General features: G+C 46.1%; 1 protein-coding gene across 5 annotated transcripts in view; it reads right to left on the bottom strand.

Moving 5' to 3' along the window:
- Positions 1–16,267, bottom strand: part of MCC (MCC regulator of Wnt signaling pathway) — a 389,997-nt gene that overhangs the window by 252,238 nt on the left and 121,492 nt on the right. Inside the window, exon 1 of one of the 5 annotated variants that reach the window (XM_078066938.1) lies at positions 2,703–3,339. The exons of 3 other annotated variants lie outside the window; for them this stretch is intronic. In XM_078066938.1, the coding sequence (XP_077923064.1) occupies positions 2,703–2,759 (57 nt within the window). In that variant the 5' untranslated portion in view covers positions 2,760–3,339. Of the gene's footprint in view, positions 1–2,702; positions 3,340–16,267 lie in introns of those variants that run through there. One more of the 5 variants, XM_036087353.2, reaches the window with a different exon arrangement.

The following is a 16,267-nucleotide window of genomic DNA, read 5'->3' as shown; positions in this document are numbered from 1 at the left end:
GTTGTTGAGGAGGTTATGGAGTCAGTGCCAACATTACTGCCAAACAGTCCATGATTCCTGTGGCTGGAGGGACCCTCTAGAAGGGGTCAGCTCGCAAGTCCAAGCCAAGGAGAGAGGCCCCTTGTTTCTGACACCCAGGATGACACTGAGCCCTTTCACGGTTTTTCCTGCCCCTTGAAACGCCTGGTGAACAACAGGCTGAATCTGACCCCACGGTGACCTCCAGACCGTGTTGAGGCTCTTGGGCAGTAAGAGATATGGCACTAAAGGGGCCCCTGTAGGGGTTTTATTAGCTCTGCTTTCAGGTAAGGAGGAGAAACCAACCATCAAAAAAGAATGTCAACTTTGCCCCCCCAAGATGTTAAAGCAAAACCAGTGTTTAAGAGAAAAATTACTGTGACAAGAAACTCTCCTGTACCCCAAAGACCTGTTGTGAGAAATGCAAACGAATTGTATTCAGATCTGTGGATATTATGGAAAAGGTCAGTCCTACAACTGTTGCCCATGATCAACTGACCTGAGATTTAGGGTCCACAAGTATGAACCACACACACCCCCTTGCCTTACAAATTCTCTTACATGTATCCCAATTGAAAATACGCCCAAAAACTAAAAATAACTACCCTACAGTCTACTGCAACTACCCGACCTGCAGGGAAACTGGGACTGGGGGGGACAGAGGGTGGACTAAATCACCAAATCTAGAAAGAAGGCCAAAAAGAAGATAAGAAATGATGAGCAGACACAGAACAAGGAAAGAAAATTTGGTAAAGGATATGATTGGCCAGAAACTTACTTCCCCAGGGACAAAACTATGTCCCATAATGCTCAAATAGTATGGCTCCAACTAATGCAGGGGCCACGGAGCACCCTCCACTCTTTGCTTCGGCCACACGTTTTCTAAAGAGTACACAAGGAGTGGACACAACCAGGCAAAGACCCTCCCACCTGAGTTTCATGGATACTCTGGGTTCGTCTAACGCACTCGCTGACTGCGCCAATACCATGGAGTCAGGCCAGACCTCCTCTCCCTAGTCAGCATTCTAGCCCCCTTCATCCCAAACCTGGGCTTCATTTTTAAAACAAAGGCAACCGAAACAACACACTTCAGGTGATGGGGAGTTACAGCTGCCACAAAGAAATAAACAACATGAAGGACCAGGGGAAGACTCTCTGCAAGATAAACACCTTTAAGTGTTGGATTTTTAAGTGACCTTACAAGGTAAGTCACAGGCTTCTCCTTCAATAGGGTGAGCCATGGAGCGGGGTCCTAGGTCCTATTTTAGATGTGGAATCTCTCCCTGCTTGTAAAATTGGCAAAAAATCACTTAGGTCTTCCTGCCTCTTCCCCTAACCTCCTGTTTTCAAGTTACGCTCTCCCCCTCTTAGCATCTCCCCAGCTTCTACATCACAGGGGAAGCCACTGGGATTAGGAAATGCCTCTACCTCATTCACCAACACCTCACAAGGCTACTCCAAACCCGGGGCAGGGACAGTGCAGCGGCAGAACACAGGGCACCAGGCAGGGCCGACTGCATTCCCTGCTGGATACCAGCCGCGGACCTACTCGGGTTTCCCCCTCTCCACACCCCCCTCTCATCCCCATCTCCAACCCTCTCCCCCCTAAGCGAGGGCTCCAGCCTTTCATTTTCCCTTCACGGTTGGTAATCTGACATCACCTCTATCTGCCTTCCGGCTGTTTTTACGCTGGTCTCCTTTTCTTCCCCTTTCCTCTCTTCAGCCATACTCAAGAAGCACAGACTATTTATTCTACTTTTGCCCCCCAAAATAGCTCAGTGATGGTGCTAGGAGGAAAACCCACAGCCACCAAGCCTCCTGCTGTAGACACGGGTCACAGAGACTCCCTCCTGTCTTTCGAACATCCAGTTTCGTAGCTTTCCCATCGCCACTTTTCAGGTATTCAAAGCCCGGGGGGGGGGGGGGGCGGGGGAGGGGGGATGTGCCCGAGGCATCCCTAAAGTCATCAAAAAAGGTGGCTTTGGGCATCTTACCGCTCACATATTTGCATACCGTTTGATGTAGCTTTAATTTCAAAGCTAGTCTCCAACACTCAAGTGGATATGTTACTGTGAGAGCCAGGAATTGCAAATGCGCTTGCCTCAAAGACTCAGGAGCCCAGTCCCGGGCAGGAAATAAAGTTCTAAGCGGCTTTGATGTGCTTCCTCCCCACTTCCCTCCCCAGCGCGGGTCATTCCTCTCCGCCGACGAGAGACCACCGTGCCCGAACTTAACCAAACGCATCGCACGTGGGAGCCAAGTGGCAGACTCCATAATCCACTGAGGTCCCCAGCCCCACCAAATTAGTTACCATCGGGTGCGGCTCAGCTTGGGATCTCCGACTGCTACGAAAAGGAATGTTGAACATAAACTAGGGGAACCGGGGCGGGAAGGGACGGGGGACCCAGATTCGCGGAGAGCAGAACGCCTTGACGCCCTGGTGAGAGCTCGTTTTTTTTTTAAACCCCTCGTCTCAGACTGAAATATCAAAAGCCAGTTCAGGTCATTTCCTGAGTAACACTACAAGTTAAAACAAGATCCAAAAAAATCTATTAATCTTTAATTGCGCTGCCTCCAGCCTGGGAGCACGAGGGGGGTTGGGTGTAGGGCTGGGGGAGACTGGGAGCGTTGTCGAAAAGCAAATGCCTAAGAAGCCAGAGCTCCCGACCTCAGCTGTTCCTTACCTCACTCAGCTCGGCCGAGGAGTCGTTTCCGTATTTCATGGCAACTCCAGAATTCATGACTGCACTTTTCAGAGCGGAGCTCCTCCTTCTCCGGGTCTCGGAGCTTCTGACTTGGGCTTACCAGGCTCGAGATCCACCGCTTGGTCCCTTCTGGCACATTTTAGTCTAGACAGCCATTTTCACCCAAGACCGTGGGGAAGCCCCAAGGAAGGATGCAAGCTCTCCTGGAAGGCACAGAGCCGGCTCGCGTTTCACCGACGAGCCATTGCCGCAGGAGGCTCGGTGGCGTGGCGCGCTCGCAGCTGCTGCAGCGGCCGAGCCGGCGCGGGGACCCGCCCGCGCGCGCCCACCGCCCGGTCCCGGGGCACTGCCACCCTGGGCGCCGCCTCGCCGCTCCTACGGGGCCTCGCCGCTGCCCACTACCCGGCTGCAGGCCACCTCCCAGCAGGATCCGGCACCCCAGACGGCTTCGGCGAGCTCCCGAAGAAACCAGGGCGGCGGGGCGAGGGAGACCCGCGCCTCAGGCTCCGGGGAGGGAGAGAGAGAGCTAGAGAGAGCCGGAGCGGGGCGGCACTTCACGCCGAAGTTTCCCTTCTGAATCGTCTGGAGTTTTAAGTGGTTTCTGATTGAACACAGCTGTCTAGCTGCGCGGTGCGCGGAGGAGGCGGGGCCAGAAAGAGAAAGGGTAGGGGGGAAGGGAGGAGGCCGAGCAGAGGGGACCGTGCCGGGAGAGCAGGCATCCTTCCAGCTCTCTGCGATAGTAATTACAGGACCCAAGTCCAGGAGGAAGAGAAGAAACAGGAAAAGCCACCTGAGTAATTGTGCAGAAAAAAAATTTTTTTAATTCCTCCTAGAAGCCACTTTCCATGATTTAATAAGGTCAAGACCAATCTGAACGCTGTACATCAGGCAGCGCTGTGCACTTCCCATGGTACATTAAGATTTTACAAGAGTGTGGGGCGGTCATTTTCCCTGAACGGTCTAAAGTCAACAGCGAGGGTGTAAATTCAGTCAAACTCCCTCTCTGTCGCTGAGGCAGATTACATTTTCTGCACGTCCATAATAAAGATGAAGATGCCCCATCCCTTGAAAGATATAAAATAGGCTTCAATCTCCCATCCTCCCCAACCCCAGACCATCCTTTTAAGTATTACATTTCCCATCCTCCTCAACCCCCATACCTTCCTTAAAAATCTTACTGCTTATCTGAGCAGAGCTGGGTTTATATTTCTGGGGTTTGGAGTATGAATCAGAAAAGATTCAACGGACTGTTCTACCCAGTGGACTCCTGGAATCAGAACTCCCCTCAGCTTTGAGTTTCCTTGGGGTAAAAGCATCCCTGTCTAGGGAGGTGGGAGGGGAGGGATTTTCTCTCCATAAAGCTTAAAGTCCCACTGAACTTGAAATACACTGAAAAATATTCTGATCCTTAGAACAGGTCTGCAGCATTGCTTAGGAGGCCTCATCAGTCTCTTCAGCTATACAATGGGAACAAAATGTCTCCATCCCCAGTGACGGACTTGGCATTTCCTAGAACCTTCTATGAAAAAGCCATTGTATTGTTAATTTTCAAGGTCTTTTTTTTTTTAATCAAATAGGATGTTTATTTTGCTCTTTACTTTTTTTTTAAAGATTTTATTTATTTATTTATTTGACAGAGAGAGACAGGGAGAGAGGGAACACAAGCAGGGGGAGTGGGAGAGGGAGAAGCAGGCTTCTGGCTGAGCAGGGAGGCCGATACAGGGCTTGATCCCAGGACCCTGGGATCATGACCTGAGCCGAAGGCAGACACCCAACAACTGAGCCACCCAGGCGCTCCCCTGTTTTGCTCTTTAAGAAGGAGCAAAGAGCTTGACCATTTGCACTTATCTTCTTGCCCAGCTGCCTTCCTGGTGTGTTCATTCATTGCCTGATGGAGGTACTACTGGGACAAAGAAGAGTTTGCTGCTTTGGGGGAGCCCTGGGTCCAAAGTTCTGGGGGACAGCCAGACTGGAGCACATTGGGAGAAACTCTGCTGCATGGGGAGGGGTTAGGAAGCCACATCTATTTTTCTTATTTACTCATTAAAACCTACTGAGAACTGGGGCACCTGGCTGACTCAGTTGGTGAAGCATGCAACTCTTGATCTCGGGGTTGTGAGTTTGAGCCCCACGTTGGGTGTAGAGATTACTTAAAAATAAAATCTTTAGGGGAGCCTGGGTGGCTCAGTCAGTTGAGCGTCTGACTTGATTTCGGCTCAATTTGTGGTCTTGGGGTCATGGGATGGAGCTCCAAGTCAGGTTCCACACCAACAGGGAATCTGCTGGAGATTCTCTCTCTCCCTCTGCTCCCCCCCCACTCTGACACCCCTCTCACCCATGTGTGGCGCTCTCATGCTCTCGCTATCTCTCAAGTAAGTCAATTTTTTAAAAATTTTTTTTTATTTATTCATTTGAGACACAGAGATACAGAGAGAGAGAGAGAGAACATGAGCAGGGAGAGAGGCAGAGGGAGAGGGAGAAGCAGGCTCCCCGCTGAGCCAGGAGCCCGACGTGGGGCTCGATCCCAGGACCCCGGGGATCATGACCCGAGCTGAAGGCAGACGCTTAACCATCTGAGCCACCCAGGCGCCTCAAATAAGTCAATCTTTAAAAATAAGAATTTAAAAATTAAATCTTTAAAAATCATTTACAAAACACCTATTGAGAACTGAGTGTGTGCTTTAAGATGCAGATGGTGGTGAATATAAAAATATAAAGGAGACTCAAGCCCTAACCCTGCCCCTAAGGTGTTTATAGTCTCATAAAACATAAAGAAGACGACAGTTCTAGATAGAAAATGAAACTTACCATGAAAGCAATACAAATAAAGATCTACTGCAGTTCAGAGGAGGAAATGGGATTTGGGCTGGGCTGAATTGGAGGAGAACTGTGAAGGAATCTTTGAACAGGCAGCCCCTGAGTTGATCTCTGAAGAATGGCTGAGTACAGCAAAACGTACCCCAGACAGGGGGACCACTGTGGGAGAAAGTACGGATGGAAGCCGGAATGTGCCAGGCATGTGTCGAGAATGGCAGGTGTTCCATTTTGGAGTGGAACCTGGATTAGGTAAGTGAGTTCAAGCCAGATCGTGGACAGTTTTGAGTGACAAGCTAAAGAAATGGGACTTCTGATAGGCAATGGAGAGCCACTAAAGGTTTCTGAGCACAGAAATAATAGGATCAGAGCTGTGCTTTGAGACATTTCAATGGATCTGTACCACACTCATGAGTAACACATGAATTCGAATAGACTATGGTGAGTGTGATGCTGGTGTTTAAAGAAACATATTTTTCATACTAGATGGCCCCTAAAACCAAGCAGATGACTTCATCTGGTGAAAGTGATCTGTTCCAAGACTGGAGGAAAAACTGGCAGTGTTGAACTTCTTAAGAAGCAGTATGACTGGGGCGCCTGGGTGGCTCAGTCGGTTAAGCGTCTGTCTTCGACTCAGGTCATGATCTTGGGATCCTGGGATCGATCCCCATGTAAGCAGCACTGACTAGAGGGTAGGAGGGGCAGATTTGTAGTCTGCGGCTAAAGGAAACCCTGGAGATACAGAGAGAGAGAGAGAGAGAGAAGGGGAATGGAGCCAAGTTCCTGAAAAGGGAGGGAGGGAAAGGGCCAAGGACCCAAACCATGAGATTAGCTTTGGATAGGCTTGGAGAGGCAGAGGATTCTGATGTTTCTTCGCCCTTCTTCTTCAGCAGGAAAAGTTGCAAGAGCTGGAGAATTTACAGACTAGTAGGGAGAAGACTTCAGGCATACATACCAACTAACAGCACTTATTTCAAGAGTCATCCAAGTTCCTCTTTGTGATTGTGGAGGGGTAATGAAGACTAAATTTTACCTTAAGGAAGGGAAGACCATAGAGTTGTCTGTCAATGCAAGAATAGAGCAGCTGTGATCCCGATCTCTGAAATTGTCCCAGCACGGGTGAAAGGCTGCTAGGACACACCGAAACCCAGTAGTATGTAGAGAACAGTTTCATGCAATGAAGGGGAGTCCAAATTTGTTTTCTTCCAATCTAAGACTCCATGAAAGTCTAGAATTTAAATATTTTGTGATTTTTCTTAACCTCTTAGTCTAGGCAGAAATCAGACTGGGAATCTCTACTCTCGAGAAAGCTAAGACAGTGCTGTACCCAAGAGTACAGCTGGGTCAACATCCTAAGTACCTGAGGAGCGCAAAGAACACCTCAGCATGTCATCTCAACACACCAGAGGGAAATAAAGCCCCAAGTGCATTTCCAGTGTCCTAAGAAAAAGGCCTCAAGATTAGCACTCACCGTAGTTTACCAAGTATACAACTGTGAATGCCTGCAAATCCTTCCATATTGTGGCTGCCTCAACATGATCCCTCTCAAAGAGCTTCTCCAAGCTCTGCTTCAACAGAGAGTAGGTTCTCTCAAGAGGCGCGAGCAGGAGGTGGCAGAGGTGTTTATCAGGATCAGAGAACAGGTCTGGGAGGAGGAGGAAAACCTGCTTTCCAACTGGGCGATACCCTGAGTTCCCTTCCTTCCTGGGCCTTGTCTGCCCTGGAGGCTAATCTCTTCCCATCTGATCTCTGGGCCAAGAGGCAGCAGCAGGCCTGGGAAAGTTTCCGGGAAAGCAGAGGTGGCCATGTGCATGAGCGGACATGTCTGGGTGCGGGTTGCACGCTCTAGCCACCCCAGCACTGCCTTTCTGCTGGCGGGGCGGTCTGGCCCCTCTATGTATGGCTGTTGACCTCAGTGAATTTCTACACAGGATAATATTCTGGGTCTTGTCTATACCTTCTTCTGGTAATGAACATCAGATTAATCAAAGCAATCTTGGGTAAAAGTCTTGAACCTCCAGCATTCAGGAAACGGACTGAAACTTTGGGACTGGCTGACCTATGCCCTCCATCTCTCCCCACTAGGGTGTCCAACCCACCCCCCCAATCCCCCCACCCCCGCTCTGTGCTAAGTCAGGCTTGTCCTCCTCCGGCCCACACAAGGACCCAAACTCCAAAACTGTCCCCTTTCCCCTTGAGTCTCTTAACCTAAACACAACGTTGATACCTCAGATTTTAGGAAGAAAGCAGTCTAGTTAAGCTAATTCACACAAAGGTGAAAAATACTCATAATCTTCTCAACCAAGCCCAAAGCATTTGCATTGTAGAAAGAGAATGCTTTTAAATAATGCTCAATTGGTGGGATTTCCTGAAGAAGTAAGTGACTTTTCAGGGGAGAGGGAGATTCTGAACCTGTGGGGATGCAGGAAGTCCCAAACCCCTAATTCCTTAAGGGTCATAAAAGTTAGGGAGCCCTCAAAGTATACACTCAAAGAATTTCCTGCCCTAAATCTGTAAGCCTACCCCACTGTCCCACCCCCATGAGTCCAAAAATGCTCTCCCTAACCCAACTCCTGTGGCCCTCTGCTCAATCACCAAGCCAGCTCTTCTCTCAGGTGCTGGGCCAGGCCGGAGTCCCAGGTTGGGAGCCTCCAGACAGCCTCGGTGGTCTGCCCCGTCACAGACATCATTTGCTCCAGGTGCCACAGCATAAAGAATTCAGAAAGCATCGCACTGAATGATCTTTGTCTTGGTCTCTGTGTCCTCAGAGAACAACATTAAAAAACTGGAAGAAATCCTATAATCACCTCGTTCATCCCAGCATCCCACTTATAGAGATGAGGATATGCAGGGTCAGCAAGTTTGTGGTGTTTATTCAAAAAAAGAAAAGCATAAACTGTGTACCAGAAATGGTGCTATGCCTTGGGATTCAGCGGTGTATGGGACAGAAAAAGTCCTTGCTTTCACAGAGCTAGTGTGCTTGGTGGCAAATGATTAATAAATAAAGAAGATAGTTACAGCTTGTGATGGGTGTTATCAAGGAATTAAACAGGCACCATGATGAGGGAGAGCAGACCCATTCAGTGAAGCAGAGACAGCCTCAATGAGGAGAGGACATTTCTGCAGGAAGGTCAAAAAGGAGCCAACTAGGTAGAAAGTGGAGGAAGAAGACCAGGCAGCGGGAGCAGCAAGCACAAAAATTCAGGGGCGAGAAAGGACCTTACCTTTCCAATAAATTTCAATACACTTCAAGTTTTTTATTTAATTTAATTTTAAATTTCAATAAAAAGGTAGACAGTATGATGGAACCTGATGAAAAGGATGATGTGGGAGGGGCGCCTGGGTGGCTCAGTCGTTAAGCGTCTGCCTTCAGTTCAGGTCATGATCCCAGGGTCCTGGGATCGAGCCCTACATCGGGCTCCCTGCTCGGCCGGAAGCCTGCTTCTCCCTCTCCCACTCCCCCTGCTTGTGTTCCCTCTCTCGCTGTGTCTCTCTCTGTCAAATAAATAAATAAAATCTTTAAAAAAAAAAAAAAAAAGAAAAGGATGATGGGGGAGCCAGACAATGCAGGATATGTGAGGTTCACAGATTTCATCCTGTGTACATGGAGAGGTTATGGCAAGACTTCAAGCAGGGCAGAGACATGATCCAATTTACATTTTTAAAAGGTAAATCTATTCCTATACAAACTTTACTCATAGGTAACCTAAAAAATAGACAAAAGAAAGTTCCTCCGTTATAGAAGTGCTCCTGCGAATAAATGAAGAATTGATAGATGTGGAATATTCCTATTTTATAACCTCTAATGAATTAATAGATTAAGATATAAAGCACAACGTCTACTGACATCACAAAAAGACACACCACCATGTGTGGAAGAGTACAATACCACCCATGAGGCCATCTTAGCTTAGGAACACATTAAATTAACCACAGGGGTGCAATCAGCAAAATCCAGACTATAACTCTACATAGCAAACAATGTGGGTTCTTCAAATAAATTGCAAGGGGGGAGAAAAGCAAGTGAGTGGGTGAAATATTAATGGAAGGAGAATCTTATAGACATATCCCCAACCAATTGTAATGTGTGGTCCTTATTGGGATCTTGAGTTAAACAACCTGACTGCAAAAAATATATATTTATGAGACATTCAGAAATATACTTTTCAGATATTTGATGATATTAAAAATTAGTTTTTAGATGTGTTAATGGTCTTAGGGTTATACTTAAAAAGAGTCTTTGTCTTTTATAGCTATAGATTGAAATATTTAGGGGCAAAATGACACAATGTCTGAGATTTGTGTCAAAATAGTAGAGGAAGGGCACCTGGGGGGCTTAGTCGGTGGCACATGTGACTCTTGATCTCGGGGTTGTGAGTTCAAGCCCCAAGTTGGGTGTGGAGCCTACTTAAAAAAAAGTACAGGAGTGCCTGGGTGGCTCAGTCAGTTGGGCATCCGACTCTTGGTTTCGGCTCAGGTCATGATCTCATGGGTCGTGAGATGGAGTCCTGCTTCGTGCTCCACACTCAGTGGGGAATCCGCTTGGGAATCTCTCTCTCTCCTCTCCCTCTGCCCCTCTCCCCTGCACCCACTCTCTCTCTTGCTCTCTCCCTTTCAAATAAATAAATCTTTTTTTAAAAGGAGACAAGGAAATAGATGGGGTTTTCAGTGAAACAGACTGGCATGTCCTTTGGTTTTGGAGATTACCGGTGACCGTGAAAGAAGCAATTTCATTAAATGGTGGAGAGGGATAGAAGCTAGATTTGTGTGGATTGAATACTGACTAGGAAGGAAAACGCTGAGAGAGCACAGGGAGATAACTTTTGAGAAGCATGGTGCCCCAAAGCCTCACTTCTACTGAACTATCAGATGAGATCTTGAACCAAAATCCTAACTTCTACTTCTGAGCGTTTCTCCCTGCACTACGCCCCTTCAGTCAAGTTATCCTGAAGTCCCTTCTTGGCTGGGATTCAAAACTCTGAGTTGTTACCATGGTGGAGCCCTCCCTACACTGGTAACCAAAGTCTGTTCCATCACGCTGGGTCTTCACCTTATTGTTTATGAAATCAGCCACATTGCTTTTAGACCCAATGACTTACTGCTGTGAAATAGATGGAATGCAGTAGATAATTTGGTTAGTCTGTGTTTAAAATTTGCTAAGAAAAGAAATACTTGAAAACTATTTCCAGATTAAATCTCACACATAGAACAAGCAAAAAAATCCAGCCTTCTCCAATGGCAAATGTAACTGAAGCAAAGAAAGCACCCCTGTGGTGTTTGTCTGTCTCCTTAATTGCATTCATGGGCTGCCTCCCTCCCAGCCTAGGTATTCTAACAACCTAAATTATTTGGCATCAACATCCCTGACTTTATTAGTGGGGAATTCCTAGCTGAGATTCACACACATCACTCATGTGATGCTTCAAAAACCTCTTTGCTGTCTGATAAGATATTTTGGAGCCCAATAAATATCTGTGTCATCCTGTCTTAAATACTCAAAGTATCTTTCCAAACCTTCACTCATTTGTTCTCCAAATGTCTTTAAACTATATCAAATTCTCTAGAGAAAGAAAAAATAATCAGTGGAGATAAGGGATTTGGAAATCCAGGGAGTTTAAAAAAAAAAAAAAAAAAAGGTTTTAAATCCTCCCAGGAGAGCTTGCATATGGTCAATCTCCTGGAGAGGAAAAAGAAAAAATATATTAAATAGATGCATAAAAATAGATGTAGTAAAATTTGGAGAACATGCTCAAATTAAATGAATTCCAAATGCCTGCCACTGTTATTTGTGGGGCTCTTTGAGAGGTTAAAACAGCATCATTCCATGACTCTCTCTTAGCTAGAATATGTTACAGGAGCTGCCCATAAGGAGTAGAGAAATAATTAATCTAATATGCCTCATAGGCCTAATGACAAAGAAGTAGTTTGCTTGGCATCGTCCCAAGCAGATGGGTGAAGAAGGAAGTTCTCAGGCACAGGCTGGGGAAAGTCATCCCCAACTGAGTCCACAGGTGCCAACGGATGGGCTGCCATGGTAGAGATTTCCCCTACAGACAAGCCAAGGGATGAGGAGCAGGGTCCTGCCTATCTCTCCCAGTCATCCTCAGTTGTTCTGCATGATTGCCTCATGAGCTCAGACTCTCCCCTCCAAGCAAATGTGGGGTGATCGGCCTCTCTAGCCATGACCCTTACTGGTGCTCCAGTTAATGGTTTCTCATGTGACTACCAGATACTCTCATCAAGTCTTGCCATCACCATAAAGCATGTCTAAAACTGAGCTTGTCATGTTCCACCAAAAGCCAGCTTTAATTTCAGTTTGCAAATTTCTGTAAATGGAATCAGAGTTTCCAGTCTAGAAACACTGGGGTCATTTTCAGCCCCCTCCTCCCTCATCTCCTCTTCCAGTCATTTAGGCCTTTCTCACCACTTTTACTGCTAGCAGCGTCTTCCAGGCCTTGTCTCTTTATATTTTGATAACTATAACTTAGCAATATGACTCAACTCCAAATCAGTTTGCATACTCTGGCCCAGCTATTTTTCTCCAAACTACAGCTTTCGATCATGTCATTGTGCAAGTAAATCTTTATTTAGGTATTTTTATAAGCTTTATTGAGATATAATTCAGACAACATAAAATCCACTTTTTAAAAAAAAATTTACTTATTTGAGAGGGAGAGTGCACGTGAGTGGGGGGAGGGGCAGAGGGAGAGAATCTTCAAGCAGACTCCCTGCTGAGCGTGGAGCCAGACATGGAGCTCGATCTCAGGATCCTGAGATCATGACCTGAGCTGAAACCAAGAGTCAGACACTTAACCAATTGAGCCACCCAGGCGTCCCAAAATGCACTTTTTAACGTGTACAATTCAGTGGTTTTCAGTATATTCAGAGTTGCACAACCATTACCATCTATTGGCTGTGTCAGTATTAGAAAGTAGAAATAATTCTGGTCCAGTTGGTAAATAACCACTGCCCCAACTCAGAGAATGCCCACTCCCTGACCAGTCGCTCCCCAGGTTACCCCATTCCTATCTCCAGAAACTCCCAGAACTTTTCACAGTTTAGCTGCCAGAGGACTAACAGCTGGCACAATGAAGGACTCTAGAACCTTCCTCCATTACTGTGGCTACTCCCTGTTGTCAAGTATTTTGAATGTCACCCTTGGAGAAAAGACACGTGGTTTCTTAAATGAAGACAGAATCAAAGAATACATTTCTTTATTAAAGATACCCAATTACATGGTTCAGTTAAATTATCCTCATACTCTTATAGAATTTCCTAGCAGCATTTGAATCTGTATTCCCCAACTCCTTTACCACTCTCCAAATATGAAACCCTTTTAAGGTTCCACATTCTTGACGATGCCAATCCGTCTTTCCTTTCCAGCTCAAGTTCCTTTCTCTTTTTTAAAGATTTTTTTATTTGAGAGAGAGAGCGGGGGGGCGGGGGGTGCAGAGGAAGAAGCAGAGTCCCTGCTGAGCAGGGAGCCCCATGTGCAGCTTGACCCCAGGACCCCAAGATCATGACCTGAGCCGAAGGCAGAAGCTCTACCAACTGAGCCACCCAAGTGCCCCTTTCTGTTCTTTTCTTTTTGTGTCTCATACCCTTAGGACCTTTTTAGGATTTCATGTTCCCGAATTAATGAAAATGTTTGACTTATTTTCCCAGTTATTAGGAACACAGCTATTTGAATACACCATCAGCCTCCTCTTGGCCCTTCAGAGCCTGTTTCGTGAAAGTCTATAGCACCTGAGAAAGTGTGCACATGCCACTATCCAAACTAATGAAAGCTACTCTATTTTTCCCTCATATCCAAAATATTAAGTTTTTGCCCCTTTCTTCATACAGCTCATGTTTAACTCTCTTCATTTGAAATTATTTTCAAACACCCTTACTGGCAACAAAGATAGAGAGAGAAATGTATCTCATGAGAAATAAAAGCTAACCCTAAGATGGAGACAGCTGTTATTTGGGGGAATTTGGAAATTTGAAGAACGAGAAATAGATGACAATTCTGAACTAATTTCTTTTACTTTTCTTAAGGCAGGCACCTCCTCCAAAAGTGAACACATCTCTAGATTTTTGAGATAAGAGCGACAGATTGATGTCTTTTCATATTCAGTCTTGCTTTCATTCAAGAAATATTTATCAACAACTATATGTCAAGCATCTTGCTAAGTACTAGGGAAATAGTGGTGAATAAAAAGAGATACCAGCATTGCCTTCCATTGATCCTAGAGTCACGTTGTAGTAGGATGAAAGATGGCCCCAATCTTTACAGCTCCTTGTCAACATGTCTTCGTTTGTAACTTTGCAGTGCCCTCCCACTCTGATTTGGGACTTGTCCATGTGACTTACTTTGGCCACTAGAATAAGCCAGAAGTAATGGTGTACCTGTGCCGCCTCAAGAGGCTTTCACATGTCCTCTTGCACATCTGCCACTGACACGAGAGTGTGCCTGAGCCAGCTTTCTAGAGGATGAGAGACATGTGGAGCCATTGCCCCAGTCTTCGATCAGTAGTCAACCAGCTCATCCCCAGATATATGGGTGAGCCCAGCCTCTACACCCAAGAACAGCAGTTGCCTTGCCAACCTGCAGCTGATTCCAAATACATGAGCCATAAACCATTACTGCTGAGTGCCACTGAGATTTTTGTGGTGTTTTATTACACAGCATTATGTGGCAACAGAGTACTGATACATCACTTAATCATAAAAAAATAAACATAAAATTAGAAGTTGCAATGTGTGCTCTGAAGGCCTGGAGTATAGAAACATGAGAGTACAGGAGAGCTAGATCTAGCCTAGGCAGGTGGAGAGCGGAGGTCAAAGAACACTTCTTCAAGGAAGGGATGCGTGGGCTAAGATCCAAAGGATGTGCAGAAGTGCACTAGCTGAAGAATGGGAAAAAGTGTTGTTTAGGTCCCTGGCACAGCATGTGCAAAGGCTTTGTAGGGAAGGAATACAAGCAGTGAGATAGTATAAGAAGGCTGGTGTGGCTGGAACATGGAGATAAAGGCGACAAGGCAAAGAAATGAGCTGGAATCATAGACAGTGACTTATAAACCTTACAAAACATGTGAAGGGTTTCAGGCTCAATCCAAAGAACAGGGAGAACTACTGAATAATTTCAAGATGGTAATAACAGTTGTTCTTCTCACATGCTTACCTGGCTGTGCAGTGGATAGGGAGTTTCTCAGTCACACATCTTGAAATTTGCCCATGAATTTCATAGGTTAGCTCTAAAACAAAGGTATCATCCATCCACTTATTTAATGAACATTTATTAAGAGGTTCCCATTGGGAATGAATATATGATTCAGAGATTCAACGAATGAATGTGCCGGTGCCAAGCAATCTGATAGGTACTGGAGAGACCCAAAGGCAGAACTCCTGCTCTTGGTATGCTCACAGTCTAGGAGGGAGATGAACACGAAAAAGAGATGTCCTTACTAACCCAGAGGTATATGAACAATGTGATCTAAAAGCGTAGAGAAGGAATATCAAAGCGTAGAGAAGAGGGCCACGTTACACACACAGGAAGAAAAATGGGCTTGAGGACATCACAGCTTCTATTCTGACCTAAGAGTTTCTGACCTATCTGATCCCGGTGGGTGAGTGGGCAGTCGGGCTGGAGACACAGGAGAAATAGAAGGCAAATAACAGTGCACTGAGACCCAGGGCACCTTCCTCTGTGGAAGTGCATCTCCTAATCCGGAAGTTACAGGTCAGTACCAGCACTCGGCTATTTTCTTAGATTCCTATTGTTTGGGGATGTTCTTTGTGCATCCTTTAGTGGAAATCCTAGTGTCTGAGAAGATACCTTAATTCAAAATAGATATTGCATATTCTCTCAAAGCTCTCGGAGAAGCCCATATAAGAACCTGCCATTTTCTAGGCAAAATGGTAGAATAAAATCAAAAGATCATTGGGCTTCTTTGTGCCTTTAGTTGGCCTTTAAAAATGATACGATAGGCAAACAAAAGCCCATTTTCCCAATTACAATATGGTTAGAGTTGGGAGTCAAGGTTGGATAACTGTAACCCTCTGTCTTGGAGATTTTTCGGGACCACTATTTTCCTGCCAGTCCAGAGGTGTTCGTAGTAAGAAGGGGCACCCAAGCACTGTTAGTGCCGGCAGTCTCACTGAGAAGACTGTTGTGCTCAGCTCCGCACTGCAAGCAGCCCGAGCGCTGTTGAACGCATGCGTGACAGGGACCAAGAAAGAGCCCCACTGGGACTCTGGATTCGCTGCATTCCACTGGGCCAGAATGTTCATTTTGGCAAGTCCGTTTGAAGGTCCAGCAGGACCTTCTTAGTTCTCGTCCAAGGGTCTGGCTCATTCTGGCCTTTGACTATGGCCTCTGATTCGCATATTCTATTTAATCTGCCAGTGAGTGTTGTTCTCCATCAAGCAGCAAGAAAGGATCTTTTAATGAAATATGTTATAAGCTCTAGTCAGTATTCATGTTCTCGGCAAATAAAGTTGGTGATTTTTACTACTGGGTGAGGCTCTTTTAAGGTGAGGATTAGAAGATGTTAAATTGTAAAGCCCATATTCAGTGCGGTGCTCTCATACATATAGCCTCATCCCTGCTAGGAAATCCCCAAATTCCTAACAGCCACTCAGTGAGCTTTTCTTCAACAGCAGTTCCCAAAGTTCTGTCTCTTCTATTGTTAGGGTTTGCATAGTCTTCAGATACTGAGCCCAGTTATTTCTCTAGTGAGTGCTCC

This window comes from Halichoerus grypus, chromosome 2 (genome assembly GCF_964656455.1).
Source record: "Halichoerus grypus chromosome 2, mHalGry1.hap1.1, whole genome shotgun sequence".
NCBI classification, from domain to species: Eukaryota; Metazoa; Chordata; class Mammalia; order Carnivora; family Phocidae; genus Halichoerus; species Halichoerus grypus.
The sequence above is the reverse complement of the archived record's forward strand: the minus strand, read 5'-3'. Positions and strand labels throughout refer to the sequence as shown.